Source organism: Strongylocentrotus purpuratus, unplaced genomic scaffold (genome assembly GCF_000002235.5).
Source record: "Strongylocentrotus purpuratus isolate Spur 01 unplaced genomic scaffold, Spur_5.0 spur5_scaffold_1, whole genome shotgun sequence".
Lineage (NCBI taxonomy): Eukaryota > Metazoa > Echinodermata > Echinoidea > Camarodonta > Strongylocentrotidae > Strongylocentrotus > Strongylocentrotus purpuratus.
In genome coordinates this window covers 27,953,504-27,973,377 of record NW_022145594.1, presented here as the reverse complement: position 1 = coordinate 27,973,377, position 19,874 = coordinate 27,953,504, and the positions used below count along the sequence as shown (strand labels likewise).

The following is a 19,874-nucleotide window of genomic DNA, read 5'->3' as shown; positions in this document are numbered from 1 at the left end:
TTAAATTTCTAGTTTATTTTTATTTCTTCCCGTTTTTTGTTTATCGGTTAACTCAAGATCGGTTGTGTTAATTTCTTTCAATTTTGACACAGTTATAGATCATTGTCATGAGACGTGACAGGAACATTTTCAAGGTCATAAGGTCATCGTGACGTCATCCAGGCGCCATTTTGTGAAATCACGTTATCCATCATATCTTCATGATGCATAAGCAAAGGTCATTAATATTCATATCACATATACTTCAGGTCAAGGGTCAACAGGTCATGTCATCAAAGGTCACATAAAGGTCACGACGCGCACGTACGCGTGCGTCAAAATTTACAAATGCTCAAAATCACTTAACTATTAAAGGAGAGTACGAATCAGGTCATTTTAAGCATTTCAAAATTTTCCGTCCGTAAGTGTCCCCGCGCGCGTTGCGCGCGCTCATAGCGCGCGGAAAAGGTCAAATTCAAAATTTTTACATGATTTAGATTCCTCTTACCGTAAATGACAATTTACATTTTTTTCAGTCACCCTTGACCTTTCATAAGGCCGTGAGCGCGTGTCAAAGTTCAAAATCCGCGCGTGCTGCTATGGGCAATATAATGCAAATTTGATCAAAAACATGCCATTTTAAAAATCATAATAGCTCTTCAGATAGTCCATTGACCCCAACTTTTATATCATGGTTAGAAAAAGCATGAGTTGGAGATATGATTCCATGTCTCATTTGACCCTCAATTGACTCATGACGTCATCATAATGGCCTCCGAACTCAAAATTTCAATTTGCATATTATGACGTCATCATATTTTTGGAAAATTGATTGTATCTTTGTAAATATTGATTAATTTTCTTCCAAATTTTGATATGTTCTACCTGAGAATATTGTCTACAAATGCAGTCACCACGATATTTCATTTTGACAAGGGCATCATGGCGTATTTTCGCGATTAAAGGAGGCATGTCAATTTTTCACATTTTGCGTGTATTCTCTATGGGACATGACTTTTTCTCAAAACTGGATTCTACATGCTCGTCTTTCGGGAGCAATATCTCCGTCGTTTTATCTTTGTTTACGCTGAGCTTTGAGTATGTTGTAGCTGAGACAATAAGCTATCACAAGTGTGCCCTTTATTTTTCGATCAGATGCCGGGATCATGCTCATATCTCACTTGCAAAGAGGGATTTGAGAATTCCATTTTCCGTTTACGTGTATTCTCAAAGAAAATGTTTCGGTATATCGGTAACGCACTTGACTTCCGACCTCGAGGTCCCTGGTTCGAGTCCGGGCGTCTCCAACAATTTTTTTTCTTCATTTTTTTTTCTTTTTTGAATTTTCAATGATCATAAAATTGAAAACAGACCACCTAATTCGTCACCATGACGAATTCAATTTCTAGTTAGGTGGTCTGTCGTTTTCGACAGATCACCTATTGTTTTCGTCAGAATTTTCTTTCTTTATTTATTTATTTATTTATTTATTATTATTTATTTTTATTTCTTCCCGTTTTTTGTTTATCGGTTAACTCAAGATTGGTTGTGTTAATTTCTTTCAATTTTGACACAGTCATAGATCATTGTCATGAGACGTGACAGGAACATTTTCGAGGTCATCAGGTCATCGTGACGTCATCCAGGCGCCATTTTGTGAAATCACGTTATCCATCATATCTTCATGATGCATAAGCAAAGGTCATTCATATTCATATCACATATACGTCAGGTCAAGGGTCAACAGGTCATGTCATCAAAGGTCACATTAAGGTCATGACGCGCGCGTACGCGTGCGTCAAAATTTTAAAATGCTCAAAATCACTTAACTATTAAAGGAGAGTACGAATCAGGTCATTTTAAGCATTTCGAAATTTTCCGTCCGTACATGTCCCCGCGCGCGTTGCGCGCGCTCACAACGCGCGTTAAAGGTCAAATTCAATTTTGTTTACATGATTTAGCTTCCTCTTACTGTAAATGACAATTTACATTAATTTCAGTCACTCTTGACTTTTCATAAGGCCGTGAGCGCGCGTCAAAGTTCAAAATCTGCGCGTGCTGCTATGGGCAATATAATGCAAATTTGATCAAAAACATCCCATTTTAAAAATCAAAATAGCTCTTCAGATAGTCAATTGACCCCAACTTTTATATCATGGTCGGAAAAAGCATGAGTTGGAGATATGATTTCATGTGTCATTTGACCCTCAATTAACTCATGACGTCATCATAATGGCCACCGAACTCATAATTTCAATTTGCATATTATGACGTCAGAAGATTTTTGAAAAATTGATTGTATCTCTGTAAATATTGATCAATTTTCTTTCAAATTTTGATATGTTCTACCTGAGAATATTTTCTACAAATGCAGTTGCCACTATATTTCATTTTGACAAAGGCATCATGGCGTATTTTTGCGATTAAAGGAGGCATGTCAATTTTTCACATTTTGCGTGTATTCTCTATGGGACATGACTTTTTCTCAAAACTTGATTCTACATTCTCGTCTTTCGGGAGTAATATCTCCGTCGTTTTATATTTGTTTACGCTGAGCTTTGAGTATGTTGTAGCTGAGACAATAAGCTATCACAAGTGTGCCCTTTATTTTTCGATCAGATGCCGGGATCATGCTCATATTTCACTTACAAAGTGGGATTTGAGAATTCCATTTTCCGTTTACGTGTAATCTCTATGGGAAATGTTTTGGTATATCGGTAACGCACTTGACTTGACCTAGTTCGAGTCCGGGCGTCTCCAACAAATTTTTTTATTCACTTTTTTTTTCTTTTTGACCTTTCACTGTACCATCTCCTTTGAATATTAAAACACGTAGTGTCGTATCTTATATGTCCATAAATACGAAAGTAATACTGCTAGAAGTATACGCCACTATGCTCGTTGCTAAGCTTACTTTATTCTGCCGGAGAGGGCAGTATTTCACTGTTTCATACAGACAAGTTTCTGATGGATATACGTTAGCAAATATCACATTACTACACCTCTCCCTTCTTTGAGATAGAGTTTCCTATAATGTTGGAGAAGGTGCATTAAGCCTGTTGAATACATACAGTATCGGCTGAATCGGTTTGGATCAAATCTAACAACCAAAATATATATGAGTGATTTGGCTATTTTTTTCTGAGAGTTGTTAGCACTTGTATTTGTGTAAAATCCTATACGTACGAGGTTAGTTATAGGCCTATTTCAGATCAACTGAATGCAAACACAACAATAAAAGGACTGCTGTCTTAAACCTGACATTACAAAATCCTTGTCGAAATCATGAACTGCAAAATACTAGACAAAGTCAAATAGAACTTTCATAACACTTACAACCTTGAAAACACCTTATTGAGGTCTGCTATAACACCAAACTGAAACAATAGAGTATTGTGCAACAGTTGGCATTTCAACATCATTTGCAACAAAGTTGTGCATATATGTGTACTTGCACAGCATGACAATAAAATAAATGTTATTAACCAAAATAAATAATTTCTGTTCTTGTACTTTTTCTTTTGGAAACTAATGATGCAAAGAACAGTCCAAGTTAAAAATACATTGTACCACACAATATACAACAATAATGCTTCTGAACGAAATTACTAATAAACACATCATGCTTGTACTTTCAGTGTACAGTAATTTGACATACATACATGTACGTACATTTAAATCATTTTTTGTTTGTTTGTTTACAATATGTTTTGTTCGTGAAATATTAATCCTCTTTCCATCCTTCCTCTCTCCCTTTTCAATGAACAATAATGACAAACATATCAAAATAATCATCATCACTCGAACAGTATCTCTATATAAAAAAATAGACTGTTGCATTATTGAACTCACAACTGAAAATTGCTTGAAAAAAAGAATTTAGGAAAAAAACATTCCGTATCAATCAGTGTGATGGAGTGGAACTGGTAGATGCGAAGCAGTATGAAAAGATTACCGGTAAAGACAAACATCAGAATGACAAAATGCATAAACAACCATTGGGGGGGGGGGTCAAACTAGCTACTGAGATGAAGGCATTTCATCCAAAACATGCATGTAACCAAAACACTATGAGTACTGTCAAAAGGGAGGAGCCGAAATATAGTTCTATGGGACATAGTCTGTCAAATATCGAGGCCGTCGCCGGGTACGAGAAGGGCGACTGGAGGGGGCAGGATGTCGGGAGTGAATGTTAGGGGCAGGGGGAACATCATAGTGATGTCCTGGAATGAGAATCCCATCCTCGTCGCCAAATGTCGTATCTTATATGTCCATAAATACGAAAGTAAATACTGCTAGAAGTATACGCCATTATGCTCGTTGCTAAGCTTACTTTATTCTGCCGGAGAGGGCAGTATTTCACTGTTTCGTACAGACAAGTTTCTGATGGATATACATAGCAAATATCACATTACTACACGTAGAATCGCAAATAATGTAATAAACAACCATATTTACTTTATCACTTGATCCATTACTTTTCGCCTGTAATCCCCATGGGAGATGACTTTTTCTCAAATCTGGATTCTACATTTCTGTCTTTTGCGAGCAATATCGCCGTTATTTCCGCCTGGTTTTTGTTGATTTTGGAGTATGTTGTAGCTGAGACTATATGCTATCTAAATGTCCCCTCATCTTTTCAATCAGATGTCAGAATCACGCTCATGATCATCATCATGATCATCATGATCATAATGATGATGATCATCATCATCATGGTCTGAAATCTGGATTCTAAATTCCTGTCTTTTGCGAGCAATATCGCCGTTATTTCTGCTCGGTTTTTGTTGATTTTTTAGTATGTTGTAGCTGAGACTATATGCTATCTAACTGTCCCCCTCATTTTTTCAATCAGATGTCAGGATCACCATGATCATCATCAATATCATCATGATCATCATCATCATCATGGTCTGATCATGATCATGATCATCAACATCATCATCATCATCATTAACATTATCATTATAATCATCATCATAATCATTACTATCAAGATCATCATCATCATCATCATCATTATGATCATTGTTTACATGTAGATATCGTTATAATTTCTCTCTTTTTCTATATGGGAGATGACTTTTTCTCAAATCTGGATTCTACATTCCTGTCTTTTGAGAGCAATATCGCCGTTATTTCCGCTTGTTTTTTGAAATATTTTTGAGCATGTTGTAGCTGAGACTATATGCTATCTAAATGTCCCCTCATTTTTTTCAATCAGATGTCAGGATCACGCTCATGATCATCATCATCGTGATGGTCTGATGATCATCAACATCATCATTAACATTATTATTATTATCATCATCTAACATTATCATTACCATCACCTTCATGTTCATTATCATCATGATCATCATTGTCTATATAACTTCTCCCTTTCTCCATATAGTAAATATTCAAATCTATTTATGCTAGTAGAGTGCCTCGATTGCATCTCTTTCTCTTTCTCCTCTCTCTTGCTATGTTCCCCTTCTCCTCTCTTGTTCTGCCCCTCTCTCTTGCTTTGTTTCTGCATCCCCCTCTCTCTTTCTCTACTCTTCACCCTCTCCCTTCCTTCGTCTCACTCCTTCCTTGCCTCCCTCTTTCTCTCTTGCGATGTCTCGATCTATCTCTGCCCTTCTCTTTTGTTATACTCTCTCACCCTCTCCCTTTTCCGCCTCTGACTCTCGTTCTCCCTCTATTATGTCTTCCAGTGTTCCCCAATCTTCTTTAACTTTTCCTTCTAACCTTTGTATTCTTGTTTCACCCCTACCATGTACTATAGAGAGAAACATGAAATGAAGTACATTAGTAAACAGGTCTATTCATTGTTAAATTCATGTTCAAAGCACTAAACAAAGCTTATCAAACCAAAGTCAAAGCTAAATTGCATAGACCTATCTACATGCATGTAAATGACATTCTGCACCAAACTTAACATCACGCTATTTCCTTGGCGATCTAAAAAAGAACCGCAATGCAATATTACAAATGGTAATCACCTATCATCTTCAAACACATTTTAAAAGAAATAAATTTTAAAAACAGCATATCCAATTAAATTTGATATACCAAAATAAAAGCACATACTGAAAAGAGCAGCATTGTACAAATCTCTAAAAAGGGCATTTTAACATGTATATATATTCAACAGAAATGGAATACATATATAAAACAGGTACATAAACAAGATACCTACTGGTACTGATTATATGAAAGGCCCCCTACATAGCAAGTGAGATATAAGTTCAGATAAACACAATTAAAATAAAACTAAAAAACAATGTACATTATGGATAATCCCTAACAGCCCTATATACCTCTTTGTTACAGCAAGCAAGACACTGCTATGTATAGTGAATGCAGTAGATATTGACAGTTGATCGTAAGGTACCACTATATATGGGGTAAATGTTGCAAATAAACTGACATTATAATCATAATCCAATATTGACTATTCACAAAACAAACTGGATATGTGACCTCTAATGACATAAAATTGTAGTGTACAAACATGTGCCATTGAAAATCATAATCGTGTAATATATGACAATAGAACAAATTACAGTGAATTGTCTTTCGCTGTACTACTAAGATCTGTTATCCTGATGTTAAAAAGAAGACAAACAGTAATTGTTATCAATGATATCCATCAGATTCTGTTTCATATATCAGCAACATCAACCAATATAAGAATTACGGTAATGCCAAGATAAGAAGAGTGACATGCATGTATAACTTCTTTTCCCCAAGGAGCATGCATAAGATCTATCTTTACAATATATCACTCAAAACACTGTGTGAATACAAGGATTTACAAACTTACAGAAAAATAAACGTGTTAAATCCCCAAAATCTTGCAATGTATGTGCAAAGTTAAAACACAAATGTAATAAAATACATCATGAATGGCGCTTTGTTTCTGCATCCCCCTCTCTCTCTCTCTCTCTACTATTCACCCTCTCTCTTCCTCTGTCTCAAATAAGATACAACTATAAAGGAATGAGAGCGTAAAAGGAATTGAACAATCAGAAACAAAAACTATCATATAAAAATACATGTAGTTACATGGAAGTGCACACAAAATCCCAAAATATCTTGTGTGGAACAAAGGTATATGTTTACATTGTCATACCAGTAAAAATAAGACTAAAATCACACAGAAACATGGTATCAGAAAATAAATGTAAGAATCAGAGGTGGAAAAATGGACATGAACACACGTTAGTATGAATAAAGAAAAAAAAATTATGCTGAGCCATACAGAGTGGCATTCAAAATGTCTTGGTCGAGATCGAGGCTACTTGTGCCACAATGCTGTTATGACAGAGCCGTAACCACTCCCCAAGGCCTAGTCTTCGCTGAACCAGGTATCACCAGAGGGCTGAAGTCCTGGGGTGATGTTACCGCTGTGTGTTGGACGATGAGGACAGCCTTCTGACTCGAGGGCGGTAGTTTGTTTGAACTGGTGAGCAAAGGGATATGGTGGTGCACGGTCATTGGTGACTAGGGTTGTAGAAGTGAGCTTTGCAACGTTGCGCTTTGCAGTCATCTGAAGAAGTTATCTGAAGAAGTGAAGTTTAAAAAAATCATTTGAAGATTAGGAATATGAACAGTACTCAATTTTTCTTTCTTAAAAGTGTTAACCTTATTAATGAACGCATTTGACATAAAAAGTGTTCTGTCTATGCAACCCCAATGTAACATTTTCAAAGCAAAAAGATATGTCATAGAATTGCCAATTTACTCCAGGTGTGCCAATTTTGTGGGAATCAACAGTGTAGTGGCCGAGGTCAACCATCTATCCGGAGGAGCTTGAAATAACTCAGTACAGTAGGGTTAGGCTTTTTCAAACATTTTAGTTTGGCAATCTTTCCTTACCCTGTATATGCTGGTGTTCCATACTTCTGCCATAATGCTGTTATGATGACAGAGCCGTAAACACTCCCCAAGGCCTAGTCTTTGCTGAACGAGGTATCACCGGAGGGCTGAAGTCCTTGGGTGATGTTACCGCTGTGTGTTGGATGATGAGGACAGCCTTCTGACTCGAGGGCGGTAGTTTGTTTGAACTGGTGAGCAAAGGGATATGGTGGTGCACTGTCATTGATGACTAGGGTTGTAGAAATGAGCTTTGCAATGTTGCGCTTTGCAGTCATCTGATGAAGTTATCTGAAGAAGTGAAATAAAAAAAATCATTTGAAGATTAGGAATATGAACAGTACTGAATTTTTCTTTTTTAAAAGTGTTCACCTTATTAATAAACGCATTTGACATAAAAAGTATTCTGTCTATGCAACACCAATGTAACATTTTCAAAGCAAAAAGATATGTCATAGAATTGTCAATTTACTCCAGGTGTGCCAATTTTGTGGGAATCAATAGTGTAGTGGCCGAGGTCAGCCATCTATCAGGAGGAGCTTGAAATAACTCTGTACAGTAGGGTTAGGCTTTTTCAAACATTTTAGTTTGGCAATCTTTCCTTACCCTGTGAAGGTCCCGATACATTACATGTATATGCTGGTGTTCCATACTTCCGCACAATGCTGTTTTGGTGACAGAGCCGTAAACACTCCCCAAGGCCTAGTCTTCGCTGAACCAGGTATCACCGGAGGGCTGAAGTCCTGGGGTGATGTTACCGCTGTGTGTTGGACGATGAGGACAGCCTTCTGACTCGAGGGCGGTAGTTTGTTTCAACTGGTGAGCAAAGGGGTATGGTGGTGCACTGTCATTGGTGACTAGGGTTGTAGAAGTGAGCTTTGCAACGTTGCGCTTTGCAGTCATCTGAAGAAGTTATCTCAAGATGTGAAATTTAAAAAAATCATTTGAAGATTAGGAATATGAACAGTACTCAATTTTTCTTTCTTAAAAGTGTTAACCTTATTAATGAACGCATTTGACATAAAAAGTGTTCTGTCTATGCAACCCCAATGTAACATTTTCAAAGCAAAAAGATATGTCATAGAATTGCCAAATTATTCCAGGTGTGCCAATTTTGTGGGAATCAACAGTGTAGTGGCCGAGGTCAACCATCTATCCGGAGGAGCTTGAAATAACTCAGTACAGTAGGGTTAGGCTTTTTCAAACATTTTAGTTTGGCAATCTTTCCTTACCCTGTATATGCTGGTGTTCCATACTTCTGCCATAATGCTGTTATGATGACAGAGCCGTAAACACTCCCCAAGGCCTAGTCTTTGCTGAACGAGGTATCACCGGAGGGCTGAAGTCCTTGGGTGATGTTACCGCTGTGTGTTGGATGATGAGGACAGCCTTCTGACTCGAGGGCGGTAGTTTGTTTGAACTGGTGAGCAAAGGGATATGGTGGTGCACTGTCATTGGTGACTAGGGTTGTAGAAATGAGCTTTGCAATGTTGCGCTTTGCAGTCATCTGATGAAGTTATCTGAAGAAGTGAAATAAAAAAAATCATTTGAAGATTAGGAATATGAACAGTACTGAATTTTTCTTTTTTAAAAGTGTTCACCTTATTAATAAACGCATTTGACATAAAAAGTATTCTGTCTATGCAACACCAATGTAACATTTTCAAAGCAAAAAGATATGTCATAGAATTGTCAATTTACTCCAGGTGTGCCAATTTTGTGGGAATCAATAGTGTAGTGGCCGAGGTCAGCCATCTATCAGGAGGAGCTTGAAATAACTCTGTACAGTAGGGTTAGGCTTTTTCAAACATTTTAGTTTGGCAATCTTTCTTTACCCTGTGAAGGTCCTGATACATTACATGTATATGCTGGTGTTCCATACTTCCGCACAATGCTGTTTTGGTGACAGAGCCGTAAACACTCCCCAAGGCCTAGTCTTCGCTGAACCAGGTATCACCGGAGGGCTGAAGTCCTGGGGTGATGTTACCGCTGTGTGTTGGACGATGAGGACAGCCTTCTGACTCGAGGGCGGTAGTTTGTTTCAACTGGTGAGCAAAGGGGTATGGTGGTGCACTGTCATTGGTGACTAGGGTTGTAGAAGTGAGCTTTGCAACGTTGCGCTTTGCAGTCATCTGAAGAAGTTATCTCAAGATGTGAAATTTAAAAAAATCATTTGAAGATTAGGAATATGAACAGTACTCAATTTTTCTTTCTTAAAAGTGTTAACCTTATTAATGAACGCATTTGACATAAAAAGTGTTCTGTCTATGCAACCCCAATGTAACATTTTCAAAGCAAAAAGATATGTCATAGAATTGCCAAATTACTCCAGGTGTGCCAATTTTGTGGGAATCAACAGTGTAGTGGCCGAGGTCAACCATCTATCCGGAGGAGCTTGAAATAACTCAGTACAGTAGGGTTAGGCTTTTTCAAACATTTTAGTTTGGCAATCTTTCCTTACCCTGTATATGCTGGTGTTCCATACTTCTGCCATAATGCTGTTATGATGACAGAGCCGTAAACACTCCCCAAGGCCTAGTCTTCACTGAACCAGGTATCACCGGAGGGCTGAATTCCTGGGGTGATGTTGCTGTGTGTTGGATGATGAGGACAGCCTTCTGACTCGAGGGCGGTAGTTTGTTTGAACTGGTGAGCAAAGGGATATGGTGGTGCACTGTCATTGGTGACTAGGGTTGTAGAAATGAGCTTTGCAACGTTGCGCTTTGCAGTCATCTGAAGCAGTTATCTGAAGTGAAATAAAAAAAATCATTTGAAGATTAGGAATATGATCAGCACTGAATTTTTCTTTTTTAAAAGTGTTAACCTTATTAATGAACGCATTTGACATAAAAAGTATTCTGTCTCTGCAACCCCAATGTAACATTTTCAAAGCAAAAAGATATGTCATAGAATTGCCAAATTACTCTAGGTGTAAAGGGCCTCCTTCCTTTTTTTCAAAAAAACAGGACGCTAAACATGTTTTATTTTTTATTTGGCCTTACAATAAATATCAAAATGCAATCTTAACAGCTTCATGGTAACTATAATATGTAGGGATGACCTCTGTTTCCAATAAATCTAGTCCCTTGCTGTACACATGATCTATCAATGTCCCCTTCTCAGTAGTACCATTAACAACATGCTGTTTGTAACCTTTATTACACATCAGCTTGTTTACCTGTGAAGAACCTTTAAACAAATCCTCATTAAAATCTCCCATCACAATACACCTAATGCTTCTTTTGTGTAATGCATCTAGCAAATTGTCTAATGATTCACAGAATGATTTGATACTATATGATGGAGGTCGATAAACAACTGAAATCACAACAGAAACTGGTTTGGTGACAAGAATTGCGATAAACTCTAAGTTGTCGACAGATATGTTTAATCTACTTGAATATGTATTCTTGATATACATTGCAACACCTCCGTGCGATTGTTCTTTGAGTACATTTCCAACTCCAGAATTACAGTATGACAGATGTCGTGGCTGATGATAAAATCGAAAGTTATCTAAAATAACGTCACAGAGATCATCATCATTAATCCATGTTTCGGTCAAGCAAATACAATCTACATTCACAAATTGGCACTGGGATTTGAAATCGATAAAATGCTGTTTTAATCCTTGTACATTTTGCATTACCAAAGAAAAGTTATAATCGTGAATATCTTCAGAAGTTTCATTCTCGATAAACGGCTTCATAATCTCAATGCGTTCTTTAATTTCTGGATTACAATATATACGTTTAGGATCGAAATGTTCTATCACAAGTCCAGATAACGAAGTAACGCGACTAAGCCCAACATATGCCTGTCCAGATTGAAATACATTTTTTAATGATACAACAGCTTTGTCTAATGTCGAACCTTGTACTTTATGAATTGTGCAAGCATAAGCAAGCTTAAGTGGAAATTGTTTTCTCACATATTTCTTACCAATGGATTCTTGAGACATTTCGATTGAATGAATACCAATATCGGCCTTCTCAAAATTAACTTTGATGCAAACTGGATTCAAATTTGTATGATCCGTTATTATTTCTGTTACATTTCCGAAACATCCATTTGTCAGGCCTTTACTAACATCAATGTTTTTGAGCAACATCACTCTAGCATTAACTGCAATCCACAGATAAGGAGGCAACTGGGTTTTCATCTTTGTATAAGGTTTTTCCCGTATTTGATTTCCTTTTTTAACATCTTTGTCCATGTCTTGTGCTTTTACGCATATCACATCTCCACATTTTTTATGCAATAATTTCTTGTTCCAAGCATCTACTTGATTGTTACATGCATAGATATGCAGAGCATTTTCACATTCTTCACCAGTCTCACAGGACTTGAGCATTGCTAGGTCTTCATCACAGAGAATCTCTTCCCCTTGCTTTACACGTAATCTATTTAAGAGAAAAGCGAATTGGGCATCGTCTTTTTGTCTCATAATGTCTTCAAGTTCTACTTTCTTGAAATTAGCATTCCACAATGCACCATTGAGTGTGTCTTTATATAAAGGAGTTCCTAAGACTGGAGGTAACTGATACATGTCTCCCACAGCAATAACTGAAACACCAGCAAAAGCAGTTTGATCTCGTGATTGTTTTATTTGTCGTAGGCGGCCGTGAATGTAAGACATCATCTTTTGATCTACCATTGATACTTCATCTATGATTAAAATTTGCAATTCAGCCAGCTTATTTCGAAGGACACTTATTTTCTCATCACTCAGCGGTTGATACAGTACTTGTGCATTGATTGGAATAGAAAGAATACTATGTATAGTATGGCCATTGATATTGTATGCAGCTACTCCGGTTGGAGCCATTTTCAATACTGAGACATCATCAGGATGTGGCAACATTCGGGCTAGTATACGTGTTGCTTCATAGTAAAGACATTTGATCAAATGACTCTTTCCAGTGCCAGCACCTCCAGTTAGAAACATATGAAACGGTTCGACCGATTTTCCATTTACTCTATCTAAACACCACTGTCGTATTTTGTAAAAAACACTCTGTTGCTTCTCATTCAAAGACCTCATCAAAGAATGTCCATCTTGTTTGGAAATTTTTACTGAACGTAGTTCGATGCTATAGTCATCTTTTTTCGGTTCATTCTTTAAATCTGGGATATCAAGATCTCCATCACAATCTTCAACATCTACATTTTCTTTGGGATGTTCAAGTCGCTCTACTTCCTTTTCCGGACATAAAAGACCCCATGCATCTTCGTGTGGACCAAATTTGTCAAGATGCTCCTGTGCATGATCAATTGCATCGGCATTCATTTCAAACTTCTTTCGGTTAGTACAGACAATTGACCAGACTTTCTCCAATTCACGTCCACATATTTTCACAGAACCTGTCTCGTAGAACTCTTCATGTGTTTCAAATGTTGGGGGCTTTAATTGTCCATCTTCAAAATATGGCAGAAAGAGTTGCAAAATGCTCAAATAATATTTTTCGGGTGAGATGATGGGTGAGAATCGGGGATATCTTACAACTGCATCTCCCGTACGAGTACGCTTCTGAATATACCCCAGATCGTTATCTAATTTAAAGACATTTTTACTTCTTGTACTTGGCTTTTGGGATGCAGTTAAGATTCTATACTGAGAACAAAACGTTGCAAGACACATATCACTGAATTCTGCGTTTCTAGGTCGAGCTTTGTATCTGTCGAGCTTGCTAGGCATCCAAACATTCTCATCATCATCATTATCGTTATCTGGTCTGCTTTTTATAATGCTTAATGGTAAACTCATTCTGACAGGGTCGGGTCCAACAGGAATGAATTCCACTTTCCTAGAACATTCTTTCAATCTGAGACTGCAAACACGATAGACGCTTTCTTGAGCAGACACTTCACGATTTTGCATGTACACCTGGCCAAGTTTTTTCATGCTTTCCTTTGCATTTTCATTTCCCTCTTTCATTTCTGATAGTGTATGACTCAATAGCATTCCGATTTCTCGTTCAGCTTTTGACATGTAGGATACAATATAAGCCACGCATGCAAATACATTTGTTACGAACTGCAAATCCATGTTGGCATTCCAGCTTCTTAGTAGACTTGGATTAAACTGATTTACCCATACATCTTGTATTTCTCTTTTGATGATTATACTTTGTTGTGATGCTAATTCATTATGTGCATTCTCAAATTGATTTTGTGTAATGCCAAGCTTTTCAAAGAGATGGTTTACACTGTTGTACTCGATTCCATTGGATAATGCATCTTTAACTGACTTCAACAATTTCTCTGCATCATCTTTAATCTTTTTAGAAGCTTTAATTTGATCATTGTCCTTTCCCTTATTTTGCACTTTCCCACAATCTTTAGCTGGAATCTCTTCAACAGGTGTTACAATGAATGTTTTTTCGGATGGTGGTCTTGGGAAATTAAATCTACACGCTTTTCCCGTTTTTGTGCAAGATTTAGAATGTTTCTTACTGTGTTGTTGGACCTTGCTCACTATTTCATGTAGTTCTTGATCTTCCTTTTCATCCGGTTTCTGGCAAGAAATGTATTTATCTACGAATTGTACGACATCATCATCTTTATCGATACCCAACTGTGGAGCATTTTGAACCCAGAACAAGGCATGAATGTGAGGGGAACCACGGGCTTGATACTCTACTCTCCAAAATGAATCAACTACTTTACCAATCGGTGCAGCGGGAGATAAAATAACTCTCTTCATAAAAGTGTGAAATCTTTTATCAAACATTCTGGCAACTGTTACTGGATTTGATCTTAAAAGATTACATTTTTCTGTATAGTCTAATTCACTCGATTCCCTGGTGTCTCCTTTTTGTCTAAGCAATGTATTCATTAATTCTGGCCATCTCATATCGGCAGATGAGAAAGAAGCAAACCATGTCGGCTTTCCAAGCTGTCGTACCATTGCGAGAACATCTTTTTGTGTCTTTTGCCAGAATGGAGGTGTTCCACGAATTTGCTTTAAAAATTTATAGCCCTTGTCTGATTTTAGTATTTTTTTAACTTTCTCTGCATCTTTCAAATCTGAGGCAGTTATTGAAGACGAATCATCTTTTTTGTTTGGACTTTGCCTTAAAGCGATAGAAACTTGTGATATAACCTGTTGAATTTCATAAATATATTGTGCATAAAAGATGTAATCTGTATTCTGAGCAAATCTATTGTCCACGTGCATCAGTCGGTTATGCAGATAACGTCCTAATGTTATTTTTTCATCTCTTCTATCATGGAATGTTGGTTGACCTTTAGGAAATAATACTGGGAAACATTTGGCCTCATTGCTTTCATCTTGTAGAATTGATACAGGGCTTCTTCCTTCACAAGGAGCACAACATATTATGTCTTCAAAATACTGATCTAATATTTCCTGTCCAATATCTACTGGCTGGAGACACGAGTCTAACTGAATACCGCGTAATCGTTCTTCCATATCGTCTTCAGTGTCCTTGTCATCTATTTTTTTTGTAGTTTACTGTTGTTTTGCATGTTTTCATTAGCATTTTTGTCTTTGGACAAAATGTAATCAATTTGTTCTTCCATTTCCTTCCAATATTTTGCTAAACGAGCTTTACCACCGATTTCCACTGCTTCTTCCTTTTCATTATCTTTTTCATTTCGTTCAAGTGAGTTTTCCCATTTATCATTTACTGTAACATCAAAATACCACTTATTATTTGCTTTTAAATACTGCAGAGCATTAAGCAAGTTAGATTTATCTACAAATTTGTACTCATAATAGCTTTTGTACGACAATTTTCTTTTGAGTTTAACACGGATCAATTGATCTTCAGTCTGTGGTCTTGGCAACATATCTACTGTTTCATAAGTGTTTGAAGGCACGCACACGACTGGGCCATGGACTCCATTTTGACCACCTTTAGGCAAGGCCATTAACTTCATGAAAGGGATATTCAATGCAATCAAATGCTGTTCTAAATTGTTCAGATTGGCAAGTTCTTTTGGAACTTCATGTAGTTGTAAATTGTTCATATTTGCTTCTGCAGGTACTTTTCCAGCTTGCAATTTTCTATGACAGGTGAAGCATATCCATAGTGACGATCTGGCTGACTGGCCTATTAAACATTTTGACCGGCATTCTGAATTGCAAACATGCAAATATTCTTCACTTATGCATGTCTGAATTTTATAATTACTCTTTTTACATTTCAATACTTGGTTGTCAAAGAGAAGTTTTAAGCATACACAGCACACATATTCTGGGCCATGAGAAATTATCTTTCTAAATTCTTCAAGTACAATATCAAACTCGGACAATTTTACTGTTCGAAGTACAGACCTTTTTCGATTTTGTTTTATTACATTTTGCCTATATTTTTCAATTCTTTTATATTTAATTTTTAAGCTCATCAATTTCTTTTCCTTAAATTCGTTGCCTTTATATCTAATTTTGGACAATGTTTTCATATTTGCCTTTTTTGTATGTTTAAATTGTTGATCGTTGCGATATAATTTCTGCATTTGTTTTTTCATGATATCTTGTTGTTTTTCCCTAAAATTTTCATCGTTGCGATATAATTCCTTTATTCGTTTTTTCATGATATCTTGTTGTTTTTTCTTAAAATTTTCATTGTTGCGATATAATTCCTTTATTCGTTTTTTCATGATATCTTGTTGTTTTTTCTTAAAATTTTCATCGTTGAGATATAATTCCTTTATTCGTTTTTTCATGATATCTTGTTGTTTTTTCTAAAATTTTCATCGTTGCGATATAATTCCTTTATTCGTTTTTTCATGATATCTTGTTGTTTTTTCTTAAAATTTTCATCATTGCGGTATAATTCCTTTATTCGTTTTTTCATGATATCTTGTTGTTTTTTCTTAAAATGTTTGTTGTTCAAATATTTACTTCTTAATTTGCTTTTATGCATTCGTTTAAATAGTTCATCATGCTGGTATTTACTTCTTATTCTACTCTTGTGCATTCGTTGAAATAGTTCATCGTTCCAATATCTATTTTTCATTTTAATCCTCATAGCTGTTTTAACATTTTCTTTGAATCCTTCATTTCTCAAATATTTTTGTTTATTTCCATACAAAATTTTCTTTTTATAACGTGAATCAAAATGATATTTGGTTTTCATCATATTTAGCTGTATGTTCCTGAAATTTGAATCCTCTTCATACATTTCTTTTTGCCTTTTTTTTACTTCATTTATTTTTTCTATTTTGTAGGTTAAATCATTTTGATATTTATTTTTCATTTTAATTTTTTTCATTTGCGCATTGTGAATACACTTTTCCTTTTTCTTAATGATTTCATCTTTGGCCAGGGCTCGTTTTTCTCTCATTTGCTGTCTCATGCGCTTCCTTTTTTTATTAGAACTTTGTCTATTTTTACGTTTTTTCTTTCCATGGTCTACATTTCTAACATGAACTTCTCCAATTACTATTAATTCATCATGACTATCAGCACATTCGCTTGCATCAATTCTTAAGCTGTCGTTCTCATTCATTTTTAGCAATTTGGTTTTTCGAATTTCCTTGCCAAGGTCGACATCAACGTTTGCATCGCTTTCGAGGTTACTCCATTTTCGTTTTCTGCTTAAGATAGAGTTGGAATTCTGAACTTTGTTCACTAAATTTAATCTATCAGAGTCATTCCTGGATTTAGTACAATTTTTGGAATCTCCTTTTTGTTCATTTTCATATTTTGTATTTATAGAGTCATTTCCTTTCAGAAGACAACTATTATTCAGCTGGGATTCTTTTAATTTGGTTAAGCCAATTGTCACACTCTTCAGTTTCAATTCCTGACCGTTATAATGTACATCATGAATGATTGTTTCATTTGCTTCTTCAGGGAAGAGAAATACATTTGGGTTATCAATCATCTTTTGTGGGTGCTGACCGTTATAATGTACATCATGAATGATTGTTTCATTTGCTTCTTCAGGGAATAGAAATACATTTGGGTTATCAATCATCTTTTGTGGGGAAACACTCTCATCCAATATTTGAACTTCATCAAAGCTTTCACAATGTATGGAACATCCAGAGCTTCCAGACTGACTTTCACTGTGCGTATTTGACGAAGGAATTGGATTACAAACAAAATCCTGTAACTGTGGATAGCCTTTCAAGGTTTCATTCTTACCGGAAGTTGCTTTAGCACATACACTAGTTACTTCATATTCGGTGTGCAGGGGGCATCCCATTGATTTTGCTAACCTCATGCAATGCTTGTACACACCTTGCCAGCTTTGAGTACGAAGTACAACACTGTGTCCGTTACAACTCAGGAAACCTCGACTGCTTCTGGAATGTGAATCAAATATAAAGAAACCATCTTGACCAGATAATACAATGAAAGTACTTCTAGCAAATGTCACAAAACATGCATCAGAATCAGTACAGAGTTCTTTTTCGAGTGCTTGCTTCAATGTCATCGAAAGAGACTGGGCCAATATCAATTCATCTCCATCTAACAATCCAGTGACTGGTTCACGGCGTACTATGTTAAACAATTCATTGTACGCATCCAAATATTCAAATAGATCAGATATCAATAAGTATTGGTTGTCGAGTGAAGTGGATCGCCGTATGTAACAGTATAATTCATTACCGTTATTCAAAATCCTGTCTAGATCTGTACTTTTCCAATCATTGGCATTTTTTATCTTGCTATACAACAGTGCAGAAAGTGAATTGGTAACACACTGCTTTCCACTTAAGTCACCAAATCTTGTATCACCTTGATTGAATGTCCCTTGGGCAACAAGCGTTATTTGTGTATCGACTCTCGTGCATTTGTCTTTGTGATCACTTTCAAGGGTTTCGTCCTTGGTGTTACGTTCGTTGTGAACGACTGATTCAGACTGATTACTTGCACACTGTTCATATGTCATGTCAAAAAGATTTGCAGTACCTTTCCTCTCATCGTGATTTATCGTACCAGTTTCCAACGTGAGCCTACGTTTTTTTCCCTTTGGATCAATATGGTTTTGAAATGTTTCAGGAGACTTATCCACTACTTCATCAATTTCTTCCTCTATCTGCGACTTGGATCTACACTTCTTGAACACATGCTTTACTTTAACATCAGCCTGAATTGATGGACATGACAAAGTTCTCTTTGACGTTCTATCTTCTTTAGTTGTTCTTGTCTGTTCCAATGAATTGAAATTGACAAAATCTACAGATTCAACAACATTAAAATGAACATTTCCTGTGTACAGTATATAAATTCCCTTATCAGATGTTACAATATTTATTCTTCCAGGTTTCTTTGCAGAGAACAATTGCCAACATGGTACTTGGTCATTGTATGAATAAATATCAGTATCGATTAAATTTGCAAAAGCGCTAATTTCAGTGTCTGTAGCCCACGTTCCGTCTTCCTTTATTCTACGTTTCAAAACATATTCTCTGACTGTTCTATATTCTTGCCTCAATGTATTACTAAACATGTCCTTGGTTTGCAATAAATGTTTCACAGTGGCATTTCTTAAAATTGCATGATTACGCTCAGTTCCAGAAATTACATAGGAAATTGCACGAAAGAAACAATTGCCATCACCAGTAATTTGTTTACTCTGTAAAGGAACTCCAATAGAGCTATTTCTATCTAACCTTGAATCACAGCCTTTGCCTATATATCCGATATTCAGTTTTGAACAAATGTTCTGTTTGTCATTATTCTGGAGGGGTACAAATTTGAAATCTTTATCTGGTCTATCACGTAATCCAAGATCTGCTACAAATTCAACTTCTGTTTCTGTTTCATCAGTACATGTGTACATATTAGCATCTATTGCCTTTTCAATGTCTTCATCTTTGATATTTGAATCTGAAGAAGATTCTAAAGGATTCCTTGAATGAGCATTATCATTAAATGACATATCAGTATCATTGTCAGTACCATCTTTTACTGTATCAAAGCTTCTATTCTTCAGGTCATTGTCAAACACTGCATCTTCTTGTACACCATCTGAAACATCTGAAAAATCATTTTTCATCATATCATCATTTTCCAATACCGATTCACAGACATTGTCTACTGGTTCATT

General features: G+C 36.3%; 1 protein-coding gene across 25 annotated transcripts in view; it reads right to left on the bottom strand.

Annotated features, from left to right (window-relative positions):
- Nucleotides 1-5,786: 5,786 nt before the first annotated feature.
- Nucleotides 5,787-19,874, bottom strand: part of LOC115918245 — a 47,749-nt gene continuing 33,661 nt past the window's right edge. For 5 of the 25 annotated variants that reach the window (XM_030977948.1, XM_030977950.1, XM_030977951.1 and 2 more), the window contains 2 exons: nucleotides 17,793-18,123; nucleotides 12,615-17,699 (listed from right to left, as the gene is read on the bottom strand). In XM_030977948.1, coding sequence (XP_030833808.1) covers nucleotides 16,533-17,699; nucleotides 17,793-18,041 — 1,416 coding nt within the window. In that variant the 5' untranslated portion in view covers nucleotides 18,042-18,123 and the 3' untranslated portion in view covers nucleotides 12,615-16,532. Of the gene's footprint in view, nucleotides 7,530-7,845; nucleotides 8,134-8,448; nucleotides 8,759-9,074; nucleotides 9,363-9,677; nucleotides 9,988-10,303; nucleotides 10,589-12,614; nucleotides 17,700-17,792; nucleotides 18,124-19,726; nucleotides 19,805-19,874 lie in introns of those variants that run through there. The other 20 variants (XR_004062694.1, XR_004062688.1, XR_004062690.1 and 17 more) reach the window with 20 other exon arrangements.